General features: G+C 41.3%; 2 protein-coding genes across 4 annotated transcripts; one reads left to right on the plus strand and one right to left on the minus strand.

The window, feature by feature from the left end:
* Window positions 1-607: 607 nt before the first annotated feature.
* LOC111658871 (large ribosomal subunit protein eL22) lies at window positions 608-3,543 on the plus strand. Of its 2 annotated transcripts, none has more exons than XM_023411551.2 (4): window positions 608-686; window positions 1,334-1,444; window positions 1,612-1,736; window positions 3,343-3,543. In XM_023411551.2, exons 1-4 carry the CDS (start codon window positions 675-677, stop codon window positions 3,485-3,487), a joined length of 393 nt encoding a protein of 130 aa, XP_023267319.1. In that variant the 5' UTR covers window positions 608-674; the 3' UTR covers window positions 3,488-3,543. The 2 variants fall into 2 exon arrangements, with proteins under 2 accessions (XP_023267319.1, XP_023267320.1); XM_023411552.2 differs by having other exon boundaries at window positions 628-686; window positions 1,337-1,444.
* Window positions 3,544-4,290: 747 nt separating this feature from the next.
* On the minus strand, window positions 4,291-14,578 carry rcc2 (regulator of chromosome condensation 2). Of its 2 annotated transcripts, none has more exons than XM_023411516.2 (13): window positions 14,556-14,578; window positions 13,134-13,348; window positions 12,724-12,817; window positions 10,741-10,884; window positions 10,442-10,573; window positions 10,133-10,221; window positions 8,870-8,984; window positions 8,245-8,411; window positions 7,922-8,102; window positions 7,196-7,301; window positions 6,885-6,957; window positions 6,592-6,669; window positions 4,291-5,451 (listed from the first exon to the last, which is right to left on the minus strand). In XM_023411516.2, exons 2-13 carry the CDS (start codon window positions 13,332-13,334, stop codon window positions 5,347-5,349), a joined length of 1,485 nt encoding a protein of 494 aa, XP_023267284.1. In that variant the 5' UTR covers window positions 13,335-13,348; window positions 14,556-14,578; the 3' UTR covers window positions 4,291-5,346. The 2 variants fall into 2 exon arrangements, with proteins under 2 accessions (XP_023267284.1, XP_023267283.1); XM_023411515.2 differs by lacking the exon at window positions 14,556-14,578 and adding an exon at window positions 14,428-14,524.
* Window positions 14,579-18,655: the final 4,077 nt, after the last annotated feature.

Consider the following 18,655-nt stretch of genomic DNA (forward strand, 5'->3'; position numbering starts at 1 on the left):
ATAGAAAGGCATAAAAACATCATAGTATAATAAGGCAAAAAAAAATGTCATAATATAGTAAGGAATAAAAATAGCAAAAAAAAATGTCATTGCATAGTAAAGCATAAAAACATAGTATAGTAAGGCAAAAAAAATGTAATAGTATAGTAAGGAATAAAAATAGCAAAAAAAATGTCATAGCATAGTAAAGCATAAAAATGTAAAAAAAATAAGGCAATAAAATGTGATTGTATAGTAAGGCAAAAAAAAATGTCATTGCATAGTAAAGCATAAAAAGGTCATAGTATAGTAAGGTATAAAAATGTCAAAAATGTCATTGTAAGGAATCAAAGAATGTAATATTATAGTAAGGCATTAGAGTCGCCAACAGACCTAATGTGCATGTTTTTGGACTGTGGGAAGATGCCAGAGTTCCCTGAGAGAACCAATGTATTCACAGGGAGAACATGCAAACTCCAAGCAGAAAGGCCCCACACCGGGCTTGAACCTACAACTCTCCCTGACAAAACCAATGTGGTTTGGTTTCCATAGTTTTCGAAACTATAAACTATTTTACTATTTGCCAAATATCTTGTTAATCAATCTCAGATGCATTCGATCGATTGTTCGGCGTTCGACTCGTTCATGTAGCGCATGCGTACGACCGGTTCTTCCTTTCTGTTAGCTTCTCCGCCATGGCGCCTATTGTAAGTAAAATCGCGTGCTAATAAATCCACCAAAATGACCATTTTTCCTGTGTGAAACCCAGAGAAAACGGGCGGGATGAAAAGACAGTTCTCTTATGACAGTCGTGTTGACAGAGCAGGGCTCGGGTTCGGCTTTGAAGTGTTTTAATCAGCTCTTAGGTTGCAGGATTTTTCTGTGGCCTGTAGCTGCCTCTCCGCCTTCGTCAGCTAAGTAGCGTCGTTCCGGACTGAAGCTCACCACGTTGTTAACGCAGCCAGCCTGGATGGCTGCACGATAGCGGTTTGTGTAAAGAGGTGCACCAATGATATAGATGTAGAAGCGATAATCATTTAATGAGATAGCCCAGTTATTTTCCCTGTTTGTTAGTCTGTAGCTGTTGCCGTTTAAATCTCTGGGATGTAATAAATGGATCTGATGTTTCCTTTGCTAATGAGCAAAGTCAGCGCCAACCTCAACATGTTTTCATCATCTTTTACTCATTGTCACAAACCAGCTCCTGTTTAAAACACTGCTGAATAAAACGACAGATGTTCAGTGTATTTTTCAACAGGCAGTCCGACCTAAATGTGTATTTAAATGGATGGTGTGAACTTTGTGAAGAGTACAGTCCTGTTTTAGATGAGCCTTTGGTTTTGTGTTGTGTTAGCAGAAGAAGCAGAACACCGGTAAAGGTGGTAAGAAGAAGAAGCAGGTCCTGAAGTTCACCCTGGACTGCACCCATCCCGTTGAAGATGGCATCATGGACGCTGCTAACTTTGTAAGTCCACCACCAATCAGATTTGTTTGAGTCTATTTGACACAAATTCAACACAGACAGAAGTTAATGTCACAAAAATGTCCAAATCAACAGATACTTGTGCTTACGTCCCATCACAGTAAAAAAAAAAAAGTAGTGTGACATTTCCACAAACATGCTGTTTCCAGGAGCAGTTTCTTCAGGAGCGCATTAAGGTGAACGGGAAAGCCGGTAACCTGGGTGGTGGTGTGGTCTCCATCGAGAGGAGCAAGAGCAAGATTACAGTCTCCTCTGAGGTGCCCTTCTCCAAAAGGTAAGAAACAGTCTTATCTGGTACGCTGCCCTATGAACTCAGGCCGACAACACTACTCCAGACTGAACTGACGATCCTGCAGAGCCCCATTCCCACCTGGTATTAACTTGCAGTCCAGGATCTGGATCACACACGTTAATGCAAGTGGAAAGACAAAGACAGTCAGATCAGCATTGTGATCTGATCTGACGTCTGCACAGTAGGGACACATTCTTAAGAAAAGAAATCACCCAACACGTTGAAAGGTGACCCAATTCTTCGTGCTTGTTTAAGCTGCCCAGTATTAAACAGTTCGACATCTTGGGATGAACCGTCATGTGATACCACTCATATCTGTACTGTAAATGTGAAGCTGTGGAAGTGAAGTCCAGGCTGTTGGGTGTCTCATACATAACCCTGCAGAAGACCACAAAGTGTTGTTTTCACACTGCAGTTGTTGTACTGATTTAAACCAACAATGTTTCACATGTTGATTACTGAGCTTCAGAGACGCTGCGAGCTGATTCTGTTTCGTGTGCACAGATCGGGGTTAGCTGTTTGCCCGTTTCCAATCTTTATGCTAAACTAAGCTAACTGGCATATTTACCATATCATCATGAGAATGGTTTCCTCTTGTGCTGTATTTCCACTACACTGTCACAGTTTTTCTGTGTTATGTGGCCATGTAATATATGAAATAATACACTGATTTATATTAAGTTTAGAGACACATTCAGTTGGTCAGATGAAGACTGGAATAGAATTGAAAACAAATATTCAATTAGTCAAAAACCAGAAAACTCATCCATCAATCAGAAACTGTTTTCTGTCACAGTGAACTGAATCTGTTGTTCAGATAAATCCAGACAGGACGACGTCTTGTGGGACTCTGGGAAATTGTCATTATCATTACCTTCAGGCAAAAAACTAAAAAATTTAAATATTCGCTTGCCATATGTTGGTGTAAACTGTGCTGCCATGAACCTCCAGTAATTACAGAGCAGCTGACATCGGAGATGAAATGGTAAAGACTTTGTTCAAATGTTGAGTAACATGGGATATCAGTATCCCTGTCCCCAGTGTCAGCTCCTCTTACCTGCTCTGACAGCGAGTCAACTCAAAGTGAGGCTACAGCCACACTACTACGTTTAATTTTAAAACGCATCACATCTGCTACATTTACTCCTGGTGTCCAGTTTTCAAGCGCCTTAAACAGACTTTTATTTTTTTAAGGCTGCTGGATTCGTTTTAGTTTGAAAACTCCAGGGTTGTGTTGTAGTCAATGACGTAAGCACCCATGGCTGCTCCCTGATTGGGTCTTATCAGCCCCCTAACAGGGCTGAATGCAACGTGGATAACAAATGACTGACATTGTTGTTTTTGCTAGAAGCTGTCATAGTATTTTCTGCATCTAAACAACTGCAGAGTAGACAATCTGCTTCCTGTTTACACTGGCACATGCATGCTCAGTGTACGTGAAGGCTCATGTGATGTTTGTTTTCAGGCAAGTTAGTATGAACGGAAATGATTTCTGATACAGAGATAAAACAGTATTCTGGACAGAGATCGTTTGTTTTAAAATGAAAATGTAGCCCGGATCTGACACGCTGTTCTTGTCGTTTTGCAGATACCTGAAGTATCTGACCAAGAAGTACCTGAAGAAGAACAATCTACGTGACTGGCTGCGCGTTGTGGCCAACACCAAGGAGAGCTACGAGCTCCGCTACTTCCAGATCAACCAGGATGAAGAGGAGGAAGAGGATGAGGATTAAAATGACAATTCATCTGATTTTGTACATTTAAATAAATGTTGTTTACATTACAGAAACTTTTCTCAGGTGTTTTTCTTGTAGACTTTCTGCGAGTGTCACCATGACTCAGATCAGTTGTCGACACTGATGACAGGTGGAGAACATAAACCTTAGTGGGTTCAACATGTTGGTGTTACAGTAACGTGGAGAACAAAGCTGTTACGGTTCTCTTCAGATGACTACACCTGTGGGAGTCCATAGAGCCTGAAATATCAAGCACATGGTGTAGAAGGTCGGTGTTCACAGTACAAAGCAGCACGTTGAACAGTGTAAAATAAAAACCCAAAGGAGCTATTGGCAGCAGGTTGTGGGTCGGCACTGAGCTCAGACTAACATGAGAACAGGTGAAGTGAGTCCCACTAATCTGTTGGCTCACCTTTAACGTAGGTTCCTCTGCTCATGTCAAGACTTGACTTTGTCTCAGTATTACTGTACAAGATGTACTGTTTTCTAGAAACTACAGGTCTCATGAAGTTACCTGGTTTGTCCAAGTGACGGAACAACCTCCATGTTGTGAAGCTGGTGTGTAAATAACTTCAGATCCTCTTGTACATTTCACGGATGGATTTCTGTTTGATATGTACTTTAACGGCTTTATTTGAAGTTTAGATCTATAAGAAGATAGTTGTGGCTAGTGGTTGGTCTCCTAGTTAAACTACAGACGGGTACATATTGAGCCGGCACTGCACTATGACGAGTATGTTCAAAAATGACCGTGGCTTATTGCGTTTTAAGACTGAAACTAGTACACAGTGGAGAGGAACTCAATTTACATGAATCTTTATTGAACCATTTCAATGAAAAAACAATATAGTCCAGAGAAATTTCACTATAAAAAAGAATGCAGTACAGATAGGAGAAAACATCTCTGCTGTTATTAAAAGTAGGACATTTGCCAGCACACCGTGATACACTGAACCATGTCCAGACAGCGTGTTATTGGTTGTAAAGGTTCTGACCTGCTTGTGAAACCTCTTTTAGCACTGGAATAGTTATTACTCAAATTATTAAAGAAAGAGCTAGCAGACACTGTGGTCTTGGAAGGACTGAGGTGTGCATCCTTGATGCAAACACTGAAGACTGAAGAAGACAAAAGGAATGTAACATCGAGTGGAGTGCACCAACTCAGAACATCATGTTCCAAATCCTGATTGTAACCTGTGGCAGCTGCACACGCACCAGCTCATACTGCCATATACATTAAATCAGACTGATCAGCTGATCCTCTGAACAACACAAACAAGACTTCCATATCCTGAACATACATGTAGAAAAAGGCACAGGTATGGAGTGTTGGTCTTTGAAAACCCCTTAGTAGGAAAAGACTGAGGGTTCTGCTGTAGCACCCGTAAATGTGACAAACAACTCTATCATTTCAAATACTGCAACAAAGAAAACAACAACAGAACAAGAAACATGAAGACATCAACGTTTGGCTGTATTACAAAATGGAAAAAAAGGGTTTTGGGAAGCACAACTCTGCAAGGTGTGAAGTGCTTGGAGCAAACCGTTGCAGGTTCACTTGAGGTGGGAAGTGAAGGTATCTTGACCGTTCATTGTGAGAGCTGGACCGTCTGGAGGATCGGTCCGCCTCCAGTCCCATTTTCTTATTTCATTATCCAAATTGGTGCAGAACCAGTTTGCTGGTAGTTGAGATGTGTGGATTTCTTTCAGACTTTTGAATGCCTCCCCCCTGAACTCAACCATCCCACTAGCACACCACCATGACCAGCAGTGACTAGACAGGCCAGGTGTTCCTGCTGATCATCGCTGGTCTCTGCTCCAGTGAAAAAGGTTGAGGTGTTGCTGTTACTGGCCCATCAGATTGTTCGGGGGTTGTACTCAGGCAGCTTCTTCAGTCTCTCCTGTTCCTGCTGAGTTTCCTGTCTGGCAATGACCAGAGAGTGACAGTAGCCCATCACCACCTGCAAGAACAACACATGACAATCAGCCATCTCCTCCACAGCACCAGCACATGTTACCGCTTCAAACCTCGACTCGGACACAGCAAAGTTTCACACTTTATGTTTTATCAGACCTGGTGTCCAGAAAGTCAAAGACTAGAGACCAAATCAATGTCTAGATGAAAACATGCAGAGCAGATAGACTAGATAATGCAGATATTGACACCATTATCCTGGTACATGACTGTATGTTTGTGTACAAACTGAACTCAAAGTGAATCTTTGATTTGACAGAACAGAAAGTTAAAGCAAAGATGTGAGTGGATGTGTACTGTCCTGAGCAAGTGAACTGAGATAAATTCCAGTTGTTAATGTTTCAGTTTGTGTGTTTACATGAACTTCAGTAACAGGGTTAATCTGTTTCCTCCTGATTTCTTTAATGTCAAGTGTGACGTTTCTCTGCCGCGTTACACTCGGCTTCTTACATGTGCAGGATAAAGACTGTAAAAACATTCAGGGAGCTGAGAGGATGAATCCCAGTAACTTACTGACCCCCTGACCGTTTCTCCTGCACCAATGCCAGGCTGACATATTTCCTTTTTCAGTCATCTGATGGATTAACATGACGTCTCAGGATGAACCATAATAAGTGGTGATCCTGACTTTTCCTCTAATGCCACTATCAGGTCAAAAATGGAACTTGTCCAATTCTCTGGTTTGTGACCAAATACCTGCAAAACTAATGCCATCCCCATCAGCCTGAGCTGTGCGCCATGTTTAGTGCTAAATACTAAAATGTATGCTAACATGCTAATCTAATATGGTGAACATGGTAAACATCACACCTGCTAAACATCAGCATGTTAGCATTGCCACTGTGGGCATGTCGGTAAATTTATGTTAACATTTAGCTCCAGGCACCACTATGTCTACGTACAGCCTCACAGAGCCGCAGCACGGCTGTGGACTCCTCTGGTCTGGATTAGACCAGATTCCAATAAAAAGATCCACTTCCAGCCCGTGGTGTGGACAGAACACCAAAACAGACAGAAAACAACTGCCTCTACAAACTTAGACGGCTCAGTGTGGAAATTCTCTAGGTGATCTATGATGCATCAGTAGTTTCTCCATTAGGAGCTGATCAGGTAAATCACTATTTACCTGCTCGATGTAGATGCCATCCAAGGTCTTGACCTCCTGGGCGGTGGTGGAGGATTTAGGTTTGTTGTCTCCGTATCCCTGAAGAATAAATGACAACATACAATCAGTGCTGAGCTCCTGACCATAACAACAGCCAATACTCAAATCAATACTATCAATATTCAGTATCTGCAAACAGTATTCTACGACACCAGTCTGGTCATTGTCACTTATTCTCTTGTCAAGATCAAAAAAGCTTGTGAAACAAATATGGACTGAAGATGTTGACCCCGAAATGAGGCCTCAGATCTTACCAGCTCTCCAAAAGTGGGAGAGGGGCCCCAGCTGATCGTACTCTCATCTGCAGCAACAATGATGCTGCTCTTCCTGTTAGACACAAACACACAGTCAGACACAGAGAAAAACAACTGCACATCAGTGTAGAGCCATCATGATACAATATGCTTGTACTGATCAGGGTACAATCGCATTGTGAATATAATGTATTACAATGTTTCCCTTAGAGTGTGTGTTTGTGTGTGTGTGTCAAACTTAAGACCGCATTATGCTTCGAACAAACTGCTTGCTGGACTGTCTGATAGTCGAGTAAGAGCAAAGAACTCACCCGCATGCCAGACTGCGGATCTTCCAGCCACACAGGTCCTGCACACTTTTGGGATACATGGTTGACTCTCTGGAAGTGTTTGTCACCCCCCAGAAAAACAGCCCCCCTGCAAATACAGCAGTGATCAGACATCTACAGCCACAACAGCCTCATTTATTATATACATCACTTTAACCTATCTTTAAATTTGTATTCACTAAGATTTTGCTCAAGCATAAAGTCAATGGCCCCATATTTTACACTTCTCCAGTGTTTCATTTGAGGTGTTGATATTCATAAGAAGATATATTTGTGGTTTTAATGTAATGTGTGACTGTTTTCTGAGTGACTGAATAGAAATATAGCAAGTTTCAGGTAAACACTCAGAGAAACCAAATCCTGCAAGGTTGGATGGTGGATCCAGGTGGGCGGGGCTTAATGCATGGCTGAAAGCGGTGACTGCTTTGTTGTGACATCACAGTTACAGAAGTCTTGACGCTGGTTGTAAGGCTCAGTTTCTGAATACAGGCTGTGTGCATTTCTCTGTGGACTGAGCTCTTCAATAGTTTCACAATATTAATATAGAACCTAGACCTGCTTTATAATCAAGAAAGACATGGAAATATCACTTTATTCAATATGGGACCTTTAAAGAATCTGTAAATTCGACAATTTTTAAAGTTGGACAAAAAAAAGACTTTTAGAGTGAGACTCCAGAGATCTTCTTGCACCATGATGTTTTCTTACCCATCTCACTGAGAGCGAAGGAGCACTGGTAGCCTGTAAAGATCTGACTAGCACCACGTCCAGGAAAGTCAAACAGTTTGACCAGGCGGGGAACCATCTCGTCCTTCTGCTCTGTGTGGCCCAGACGCCCGTAACCACCGAAACCCCAGCTGAACACACGCTTCTGAGAGTCCAGCACCAGCTACACACACACACACACACACACACACACACACACACAGAATAATGACATTACTTTGTAAGCTTTGTTAGAACCATCACTGGTTAAACTGCTGTTTAATTTGATTCTGTTGTAGTAAGACTGATGAGTGTGTTTTTCTTACTGTGTGGTTTCCCCCACAGGCCACATCTCGGACCACCACGTTAGGCACAGGCATGACCTGACCATCCTTGGATTTCTCAATGAAAATGGCCACACGGCGAGGAATGAGCTCACAGTCAAACTCAATGCGCTGAGCACGAGCAATGAACTTCCCATCACTGTTGTGACCTGCAGTGACATAGATGATGAGTCAGTATTATACAAACATAAAAAAAAGACAGTATTCAGAATAACCTCAGCAGCACTTTGTATCTGAGGTAAATACCAATGTTGGTGCTGACAGTTTAAAGTTCTGGTTTATCAGCTGATACTTTTAAATAAAATATTCACATTTAAATACATTGGACAGCGCCCTCTGGTGGACAAACTATAATGGAGACAATGTTTCTAAATGACCTCACACATCCTTGATATATCCTTTGTGACATGCAGGTGCTGAGACCAATATATCTGTGATCAGTTGTCTTTGAAAAACTGGTGTCAACTTCCAACATGGCCTCTATTGGCTATCAGTAGTACTGCTGACAAATCAGAACCAACATCTCTCTATTGTCTAATTGATTACTAAGTCACTCAAACACACTGAGCAACACACAAACAAAGATGACAGCATGTTGTGAGCATACCTAGCTGTCCATACTCTGGGCAGCCAAAGGAGTACAGGTTTCCTTTGCAGTCCACCACCATGCTGAATTCAGCACCACAGGCCACCTTCACCAGGGGCTGGCCGTTGTACGAAATCTAGAGGGAGAGAGACGAGGTTCACAATACAGAAGGAACAATAACAAGCTCAGTATGAAACTTCATATGTGGTCGTGATATGTAGATCAGCCACTTTGTTATTTTAGGTACGTTAAAATAACCACTGCAGGCTAGTTCGGTTCTCTACAAACTTAGAACTGGATCCTGCTGGGGTTGTGAGTGGATGCTACATTGGTGTAGCTATTGTTGTCATTGTGACTACTGTTGTAGGTGTGGTCATGGCTGCTATTGTAGAGGCTGTGACAAGTTAGCGCTAACTACACGCAGGGACTGTGATTGGCTGTGATGGTGTAAGATAACACGCGTGTCGTACCTAATTCAAGCATCGTAGGTTCAGTTTCTGGGTTCACTTTGCCATCTCGGCCAGTGATACCATCGTAGGTACTTTAGGGAGAGGCCATAGTTGTAGCCAAAGAAAAACCATAACTTCCTCAAGGCCCAACACACAGCCAGACACAACAAAAGCAGCCCCTGCTGATTTGTTGTTGTTAACATTAAGTCTCCAGTGATGTACAGTTTCTCTGCGGCAGTGTTCGTACTGGAGACAGAAAAATAACACTGTACAGGTGTAGGGCTGTGATTCAAGTTGGTTGAAGCTGTGTAAAGTGCTGCAGTGTGTGTTGGTAGGGTTGGTGCTTCACTAACATAAGTAAGGCTTTGGACGATGAAGTACTGGCAGTACTGGTTTTTCTAGCGAAAGCTAATTATTAAATCCTTAAACCCAAACTCGGCCTCTTTTGTAAATGACCTGTTAGAGTAAACCAGTAGCTGCAAGTTTACACCAACCAGGTGCGTCCACGTGGTGGAGTGCCATCTTTTTTGTTCTGTTAATAAGTTACATTTTCTAGCATTATTACTAGGGAGCCGAAAGACTTATGGTCTGTTGTGACGCAGTTTACCTTTATCAAAAAAATCAAAATTTCAACATTATTTTGATTTATTGTGCAGCCCTAATTATTACAAAAATCTATTTTATAGATTTATTTGTGAATCGATTCAAAAGATAACACAGTTTTTATATATTGTTTTTTCATCTAGCCCTGTGAAATATGGATCTGATGTGTTACAGTGTGAACTTGTAAAAGCATAGGAGCTCCCTGGTTCTACAGTGTGACAGTGATGCTTACCGGTGCTGGGCTGAGGACTGCATCAGTCTGGTTGCCTTGGCCCAGCTGGCCCAGCTTGTTCTCACCGAAAGAGTACGCAGTGCCGTCCTCTGAGGAGAAACAATGACAACATTTATGCTGCATTTATTCTGTGTACTGTTGTTTACAATGTTGTACAGAATTGAACTATTAGGACCCAGGGGTATGCTGGTTTTCATTGCAAGTGACTACAACAGATCAACACCAAGTAAAGGAACTAAATCACTGCAGTCAGCTGCTGGAATGAAAACACAGACGCCCCTGATGATAAGCCCACAGATGTGGCTCTACCTGTGAGTGCCAGGGTGTGATTGCGTCCACAGGCTGCGGCAACAATCACATGATCTGCCAGGGCCTCGATTAACTTGGGAGCCTCCAGGCGCTTAGTGTCACCGTGACCCAGCTGACCTTTGTCGTTACGACCTGAGGAAGCCAGAAACCAAGATCAGTGATGGATAAGTCCTTCCATTCTGGACCTGCTTACAAATCCACTAACTCAAAGTCAGTAATCAGAGCTGTATTAACTGGGCATAAACCTGTAACCTTTGAGGGTGTGGTTGATACAAAATTTTTTCGAGCACGTTACTTACCCCAGCTCCACAGCTTGCCCTCAGTGGTCAAAAGGAGACTGTGTGCAGCGCAGGGACCAGACACCACACAGCTAACCTGTATATCATTCATACACCCGTAGCGGTGAGGACCCCACAGGTTCTGGCCGAGGTTGCGGAAAGCAGCTGGAAACACAGAGGCGACATGATCATAACCTGTTGATTTCCATTTCATACACACATCTGTCAACACCCTTCACGTTACTCTCTCCCTCATGTTTTGCTGCCTGAACACTGTATGTAGAGAGAAAAGAACATGAACTCCTTCAAATGTTATACATCCTGATAAAATCAAACCACAGCCACATCTCCGAATCTCATATTTTATTTAAAGATCCCATATTTTACACTTTAACAGTGTTTCACTGACCGCTTTGTTGTGACATCACAAAGTTACAGAAGTCCTGTCAGATCATTCTAAGACACTGTTTCTGAATACAGGCTGTGTGCTTTTCTCTATGGACTGAGCGCTTTGTTACTTTCACAGTAGAACCATCACCTACTTTATAATCAAAGAAACCATGGAAATCTCACTTTATGCAATATAGGACCTTTAAAGGATGCGTCTGGAGATATCTTCAACAAATTTCTTGAACGACTCAAATTAACAATTTATTGACTTACAGAAAAATGAAACCATATACTGTATTTGTGAGGTATTTTTGAAGATTTACATCTTCAATAGGAACCAATGGGCCGAGAGCCACAGACAGGGCAGGGAAGTCGGATGGTAACGTGGGAATTGTTGATAATGAGATAAATGTAGATGAGCACCAGCCTTATGCTTCTAAAAAAGTGTTTTTTATAGAAAATCATGTTTTTGTTTCTGAAAGGTATTTGAAAAGGCCGCACTGTCTAAGATCTAATAAAAACAAACTGCCACACCTCCACAAGAGGTGCTAAAAATACCCAACAGAACCTTTATATATTTAAGAGCACAACAAAAGAATGATCTGAATGTGTTTGTGGTGCTCTGACAGGCACAGCATCTTGCCCATCTAGAGATGGTCTTTGTCTATGCAGCTGCTCCTGCTGACACCCCAACCCCCATTCAGCCTCAACAAAGCTGATTTATCAGTGTGTACCAGAGTAGTGAGACAAGGATGGAACAAGGCAATGCACAGCCTGCCCCAGGCATCAGTGGGCCTGCTGCAGGGGGGCAGCACACAACATGCATACATATGAATAGATATTACTGTCACAATCAATTAATGGGATTTCACTGGTTTTAACACATATGTTGCCCATGCATCCCAAACAAAGACACACATGTGTACCTAATGTGGACATCCTGAGTCATTTCATTCTCCCCTGCAGACACGATGGACAACCTCATCAATCTTTTATTGATTCTGTTTGGCTCTACAGTTTCCTACATCTCATCTACACCACAGTGAACGGTCATAAAACACAGGTAGAGAATCAGATTTGGTTTATTTACATGCTGGAACCATTTCTTGACAAACAACAGTTAATCCATCTGCCCAGTACCTCTGCACAGCATCACGGTGCAGGTTTACAGATAACAGTCTGGCATACAGGTTTTTGTTTAGGTCCGGACAATGACGTGACAACAGTGCTCCAGGAAGTACGCACTCTGCACCGGCTGTTTGTCAAGAAGTTGTTGCAGCATGAAACTCCCCCTAAAAGTTGTTCAAAGACAACAGCTGCAGTCCCTTGAGTCTAGTTTCTAGTCACTAAATTAGGTTGTTTTTTTCCACTGAATGGGCTACAAATGGTTACACCATGCCATGTCTGCCGACGTCTTCTCTTACGTGACAATGGCAATAAATTTAAATGACTTATATACAATAGGTATAAATCACAAGTTTATACAGTAATGAAGTAACAAAATCAAAAACTGAGTTTCATCATCAGCAGCATAGAAAAAGGGGAAGTTATCAGCCATAGTCATCCGTCTTCCTCTGGACGCACCCTAGTTATTAGACATAAAAAAAATTCTACCTTGTTGTTTGGGCACCTCCTTTCTTCCAATCAAATCCCAGTTGGTTGCTCCAAAGATGAGCAGCTGACCTTTCACCTTTGGGCAATCAAGTTTCTGCAGAAACGGAACAATGAGGTTAATAACATAAAAAAAAAGATATGCTGTAACTTGAACACAAACATCTCATTTCAACAACTGCAGCTGGGTTGCATCATAAAACACAAATACATGTGTAGATAAAAAGAAATAGCTGACTCGCTGGCTGGAGGTAATTGTTATGAGGCACTAGTTCAATATCTTGACTTCTTATTCACTCAGAATCATGAGATACTTAATGTTTGTCTTTTCTTTTTTCCTCTCATCAACTTCCTGGTGGGACTGACCACAGTTTAGCAGCTTGGTAAGTTTTCAGACAGTGTATCAAACCCACTATTTTCTCTTTGACATCGTCGGCCACAGTGACAGGCTGGAGACCAGACTTTGCGGCAGGCTTGCCAGGTTTCTTGTTGTTTTCCTGCTCGTAGTCAAACTCGTCATCGCTGCTGAAGTCCCTCTCTTTCCTTTTACCACTGGTCCTCTTCTTTTTCACACCACCATTCCCTGAGATGTCCGTCACCTTCTTACGTGGCATTTTTCAATCTGAAGCTGTTTTTTTGTGAGAAAGAAGAAGTGATCTATTTATACAGAGTGTGACAATAATGTCTAACAATATAGTGATCCAGAGGGATATTATGACATTAACATGTTAAGTTGGAGATATTGTACATAATGTGAACCAAACATAATTCAAGAATAGCTTCAGTAGAAATACATGTATATAGGCATGAAATACTGAATCATTTGTGTATGAATTACAGCACAGTGACACAATGAAGAAAGTCAAAAACACATATATTCCTGAGTAACAGCTACTTAATCCACCAAATTATACAGACACCAGCCAGTACAAGAAATGAGCATCATTAAAACAAGAGCTTTCACACGTTCCTTCCAACACACACACACACACACACACACACACACACACACACACACACACACACTCTTACAGCAACCAAGTAGAGTACTGTCTGCGTGTGTCTTTAAGAAGTTTACTATACATAAACCCGGTCACCACTGTTGTCAAGTACCGGCCATTAAAACAGAAAACGTGTCTCAGTTTCTTTAAATTAGCTTCGTGAATGGTTGTTTGATCAATAATCAGTGGAAACCGGCGCAAGAAACTAAAAACTAACTGAAAACTAAAACACTTACCTGTGCCAGACTAGAAGCTAACTGCTAGCCTCATTAAGCTAACGAGCTAACCACTGTCGCTCTTTGTTCACATAATGCCGGGGCACCAAGCTAGCTGACGTGCTAACGCACAACACGCGAAGTTAACGTTACACACTTACGCACCCGATACACAAACGAACTGGGTAAAGTTTGTAAGTTCTTTAAAAAGAGAAACTTCTCCTGACCGCAGACTGAAATGAACATGAGTTAGTTGTATAAAACAGCGGACCGATGGGTTCATTGTGCTAACGGTGCCTTGCTACTGTAAGCTAACCAGCCACTCTAAATAAAGACATGGATACTAACGTTACATGAAACGATGCTACAACAAAAACTTTTTCATTATTTTCTCGACGGGACAAGTTTTTAGTTTCCCGTACGTACAAATTCTGTGATTTCGAAAATAAATGTTGTTTGTAATTTCATAAAGGTAAGAATAAATGTTGTACCGGTGATTTCCTGATTCAGCAGCTCTCTGTCCGTCTCCGGTTTGATTGATTTGAACAAAAGAAGCTGCAGTCTGCTTTCACACCACGTGGTTTGCATTTACTATTCATACAGGAAACCAAACACTCACCATCAGAGCACAGGACGGAGGAAACTCGGGGGTTATAATGCAGCTGCAGGAAGGTTTTAGTCTGAAACCACTGGATAATGCTGAAGACAAACCTCGACTGAAGTGGCTGATAAACGTGGATTACAAGAAGTTGTGCTGCACTGAAGTGAGGTCCTGCTGACAAATACACTGGAATAAAATAGAATCAAAACCTATAACAACAAATAGTGCAGTTCACGTTTTGGCCACTTACTCATCTTCTATTAACGTTTCTATCAAAACTACTACTAGTAGTAGCATAGTAGCATTGCATTCAAATGTTTATATGAGAAGTCGATGTTTATACATAATTAATCATCATGCAGATTGTATGAAAGTCATGCTGCAGTTCCCCTCTTCCCTTCACGACCACAATAGATAAACAACAAAAATCCATTAATGGGATTGTAGAGTAATAACACTGTAAAAGCCATTTATTTATATATTTATTAGAAATTGAAGTTGCTGAAATATACTGTAAATATTGCAACCTACTTTTTACACCACTACATTTATCTAACAGCTGTAGTTACTAATTACTTTTCTTCTTTTTTTTTTTTTACCTAAAAAACAAACAAACATGACAAACCTAATAAAAAACATTGTTAAAGATTGAACCAGTGGTTCCTTATCTTTTTGTCTTGTGAGCTTTTGCCTATAGATTTCTCAGACGGTGGTAAAATGATCTAATATTTCACAAAAGAGAGAAAGAAAGATTCAATCTGACCTGTTCAAACATAACTACTAGCAGTCAAAATTAGGAGGCATTACATTTATGCAAACACAGCTAATATGCTTAGGCCCACCTCATACATATAAATATTTATACAGTAATATGTTTCCCTCTTTGGTTTTAAATCTGCTGAAACTAAGATTTTCTCAGGGATTCCACACAAATAAACTCTTTAATCTTAGCTTTTCAAAATTTCTCTGTTTTCTTAAAGAAAAGCGCAGAGGAAACTGTCTCAATGTAAAACCCTGTCTGTCATGGCTGCCATCAGCTTGTGTCAGAGATGATTCGCTCTGTCTATTGTTGTGAGTACACAGTTGATTTTGGTATTTTTGTGTGGACGCTACTTTTGGCTTTATTTTTTTATCCCACAACGAAGACCCGCCCCTACCCTGCCTCTGATTGGCTTATACCCGTTGCCTTTGTTGGTTGGATTGATTACGTTTAGGTATTAAGAGTGATGATTGTTTAGGGTCAGGGTAAGAGTATCAGGGTAAGCCAATCAGTGGCATGGTAGGGGCGGGTCTTCGTTACGTCACAGGTAGGAAAAAATAACCTTGCTTTTCTATTTGCCGGAACAGAACACGCTCAGTTTCTCCTCATGAAACAGATGACAGTGGATTGTGTTTAGTGGCGGGACTATGCTGTCCTCTGCTGGACAATACTGAAATACAGTTATTAAAGACAAAAAGTTAAAAAGAAAACTGTTCCCAAATGTTTTCATTTAAATATGACAGTAAATGCATACATACAAACAACATATATAGGCTATAACAATGTCCATGCGTATTTCACTGTATTTCTTTATTTCATTTTGTTTTAGTTTAGTGGACCTTTTAAACCAATCTGCAGTCACTTATTTCTGCCCCATTAACCCCATTACCCTTCTGTTCAAAGGAATGCATTTTATTAAGCGTTGCTGTATATTGGGTAAACTTTAAATAAAGGGCTGATTTGTTTTAGCATTTGTAAGTCTCCTTGATTTTTTCATATATATGTATTAGGTGAACCTGGATGAAACTAATGCAGTATAATGGAACAGGCCTTTCAGTAAATCCTCCTTCATGAGAATTATAATGTTCAGTATTTGCTGAATCTGTTTGAAAAGTGCTGGTTTATTTTAATGGTCAGTATGGAGGCTGTAATTGTGGTAATGTTTAAGTGTACTGAGGAGTGTTCCTAATAGTTTGTCAAGTCTAATTGTGATGGACAAAAAATTAGGAACACTTCTCAGTATAGGGTTAGTTTATATACAGTGGTGGCAGAAAGTCTGAGACCACTTTCCCATGTAGCCTCACATATTGCTTTCAAAATAAGTCTCAAAAAGGTAACAGGTAAGGTATATCATAAAGGTTCTTACAAGCTATTCTAGTCTATATGGGGATATAGTGGTATAGCTTTATTGCAGATCAACTTCTGTAAGGACATGTACATGTGTGCATATATGTCTTGCTATGGTTGTGGGGACAAATCTGGGTTAGAAACAATCTGTGAGGTTATTTTGGCCAGTTGTGACGGCTTCAAAAGGCTTTTTGAGGGACACCTGCAGTGACTGAGGTCAGTGTCAGGATGAGTCTCAACAGCATGAATGAAACTGGAAGTAACGTCCTTTGTGCAGAGTGAAACGTGAGGAGTGAAGTACACGCACCAAGCACAGGAATTTTCTTGTTCATGATTTATTTATTTTTATATACAGTCTATGTCCTATTTACCAATCTGTAGCATGATACACACACCCCAGTCCAACAGGTGGCGCCTTGCATCTTTAACACTGGTTGATGAGCTTCCGGTAATAACACAGAAGAGGAAGATGAAGCTACACTCCAGTGATGCTACTTGCTGTAACAAGCCACTGCACATAACTAGTTTGGAGTAGCTTTTTTCCCCCCTTTCGTCCAGTTTCAAGTGGTGTTTACCTGGATGGAGTTTCGTGAAGACTGCGTGTTTAAAAGAAAGTAAGCGCGAGTTAATGACGCGGAGTGACCACGGTCCGCATATTTAAAATCATGTACTGTCAATGTTGTCACCAAAATCATAGAAAATAAATAACGTACTACTAAACATGTTTCTCATTTGTATTTTGGTGTTTGAACCAGCTCGTTAAGAGGCTCTTATTATCTCTGTGATGTGTACAAACACAGCACATGACAATCCACTTGCTGGCCATTTAGGGGTTAATGAAACTTACGACCGTGTCCTGCGATGTTTTTTCTGGCCAGGATTAAAACGGGACGTGCGGCAGTAGGCTACTGTAAAACATGTCATGTCTGCCAAGTCTCTGGTAAACCAAATCAGACTATACCACCAAACCCTCTCTATCCAATCCCAGTTGTGGCTGAGCCGCTCGAGCGCGTTATTGTCGACTGTGTTGGCCCTTTTCCACGCACGAAAGCTGGTAATAAGTTTCTTTTGACTGTGATGTGTTCAGCAACTCGGTTTCCCGAAGCCATTCCCTCGCGTAAAATCACGGCCCCAACCGTCGTGAAAGCACTGGTGAAGTTTTTCTCTTTGTTCGGGTTGCCCAGAGTAATACAAACTGATCAGGGATCTAATTTCATGTCACCAATTTTTGCACAAGTCATGAAACAACTTGACGTCACTCACTGTTCAAGTTCACCCAGAGAGTCAGGGGGCAATTGAACGTTTCCATCAGACACTAAAGTGTCTGTTCGCTTATTGCCTGTTCATCTGCTTATTAATCTGTGTCGCTTCTGCAAGGACGTGTACATGTGTGTATACATGTCTTGCTATGGTTGTGGGGACACATTTGTGTTTGAAACCATCAGTGTGAGGTTATTTGTGCGACAATGATCCTGAGTCCTCACCACAGCTGTAGCCGTTCAAGCATTCAGAGGAAAAGAGTTTAAGAACCCGGGCAGCACATCATTAGTGGCGGCTGACATGATAGGCAGCGCGCCTCTTTACCGCCTTTGTCAACATGTGTGTAATTTGTGATTTGGTTTGAGATGCTGGTAGTGATTGTTGGGGACTGGGTTAGTTTTAAAATTGTGATTGCGCATCACACCCTTAGAAAAAGACTGTTGTACACATTAGGAACAGGGGTGCTGCTTGTGTTTTGGGGTTTGTTAGAATCGCAGAGTTGGGCTCTTTGTTGGCTCCTGTTCCCCTACTTTAGTTATCCTCTCACCTTGTTTGTATTTTTGTTTCCTTATTTAGCATCTGGGTTATGCAATAAATTTGATTTACGAATAACACCTGGTTTTATGTTGTTTCCCTTTTCCCCTAGCTGTGTCGTAACATAAAGACTGCCAACATATGGTGACTGGGAGGACAATACACCATGATTTCTTTGTGTATATAGAAACCAACATGGCTGCAACTGAAACCTGGC

Source organism: Seriola lalandi, unplaced genomic scaffold, assembly GCF_002814215.2.
Source record: "Seriola lalandi dorsalis isolate HSWRI2012SDOR001 ecotype SW California unplaced genomic scaffold, Sedor1 jcf7180002054469, whole genome shotgun sequence".
NCBI lineage: Eukaryota > Metazoa > Chordata > Actinopteri > Carangiformes > Carangidae > Seriola > Seriola lalandi.

Coding starts and splice junctions, on each gene's coding strand:
- rcc2 (XM_023411516.2), bottom strand. CDS start 13,334: ATGCCACGTAAGAAGGTGACGGACATCTCAGGGAATGGTGGTGTGAAA. Junction 12,818..13,133: donor ACGATGTCAAAGAGAAAATA/GTGGGTTTGATA, acceptor CCGTTTCTGCAG/AAACTTGATTGCCCAAAGGT. Junction 8,412..8,869: donor CCCAGAGTATGGACAGCTAG/GTATGCTCACAA, acceptor ATGTCACTGCAG/GTCACAACAGTGATGGGAAG.
- LOC111658871 (XM_023411551.2), top strand. Junction 1,445..1,611: donor TCATGGACGCTGCTAACTTT/GTAAGTCCACCA, acceptor TGCTGTTTCCAG/GAGCAGTTTCTTCAGGAGCG. Junction 1,737..3,342: donor GAGGTGCCCTTCTCCAAAAG/GTAAGAAACAGT, acceptor GTCGTTTTGCAG/ATACCTGAAGTATCTGACCA.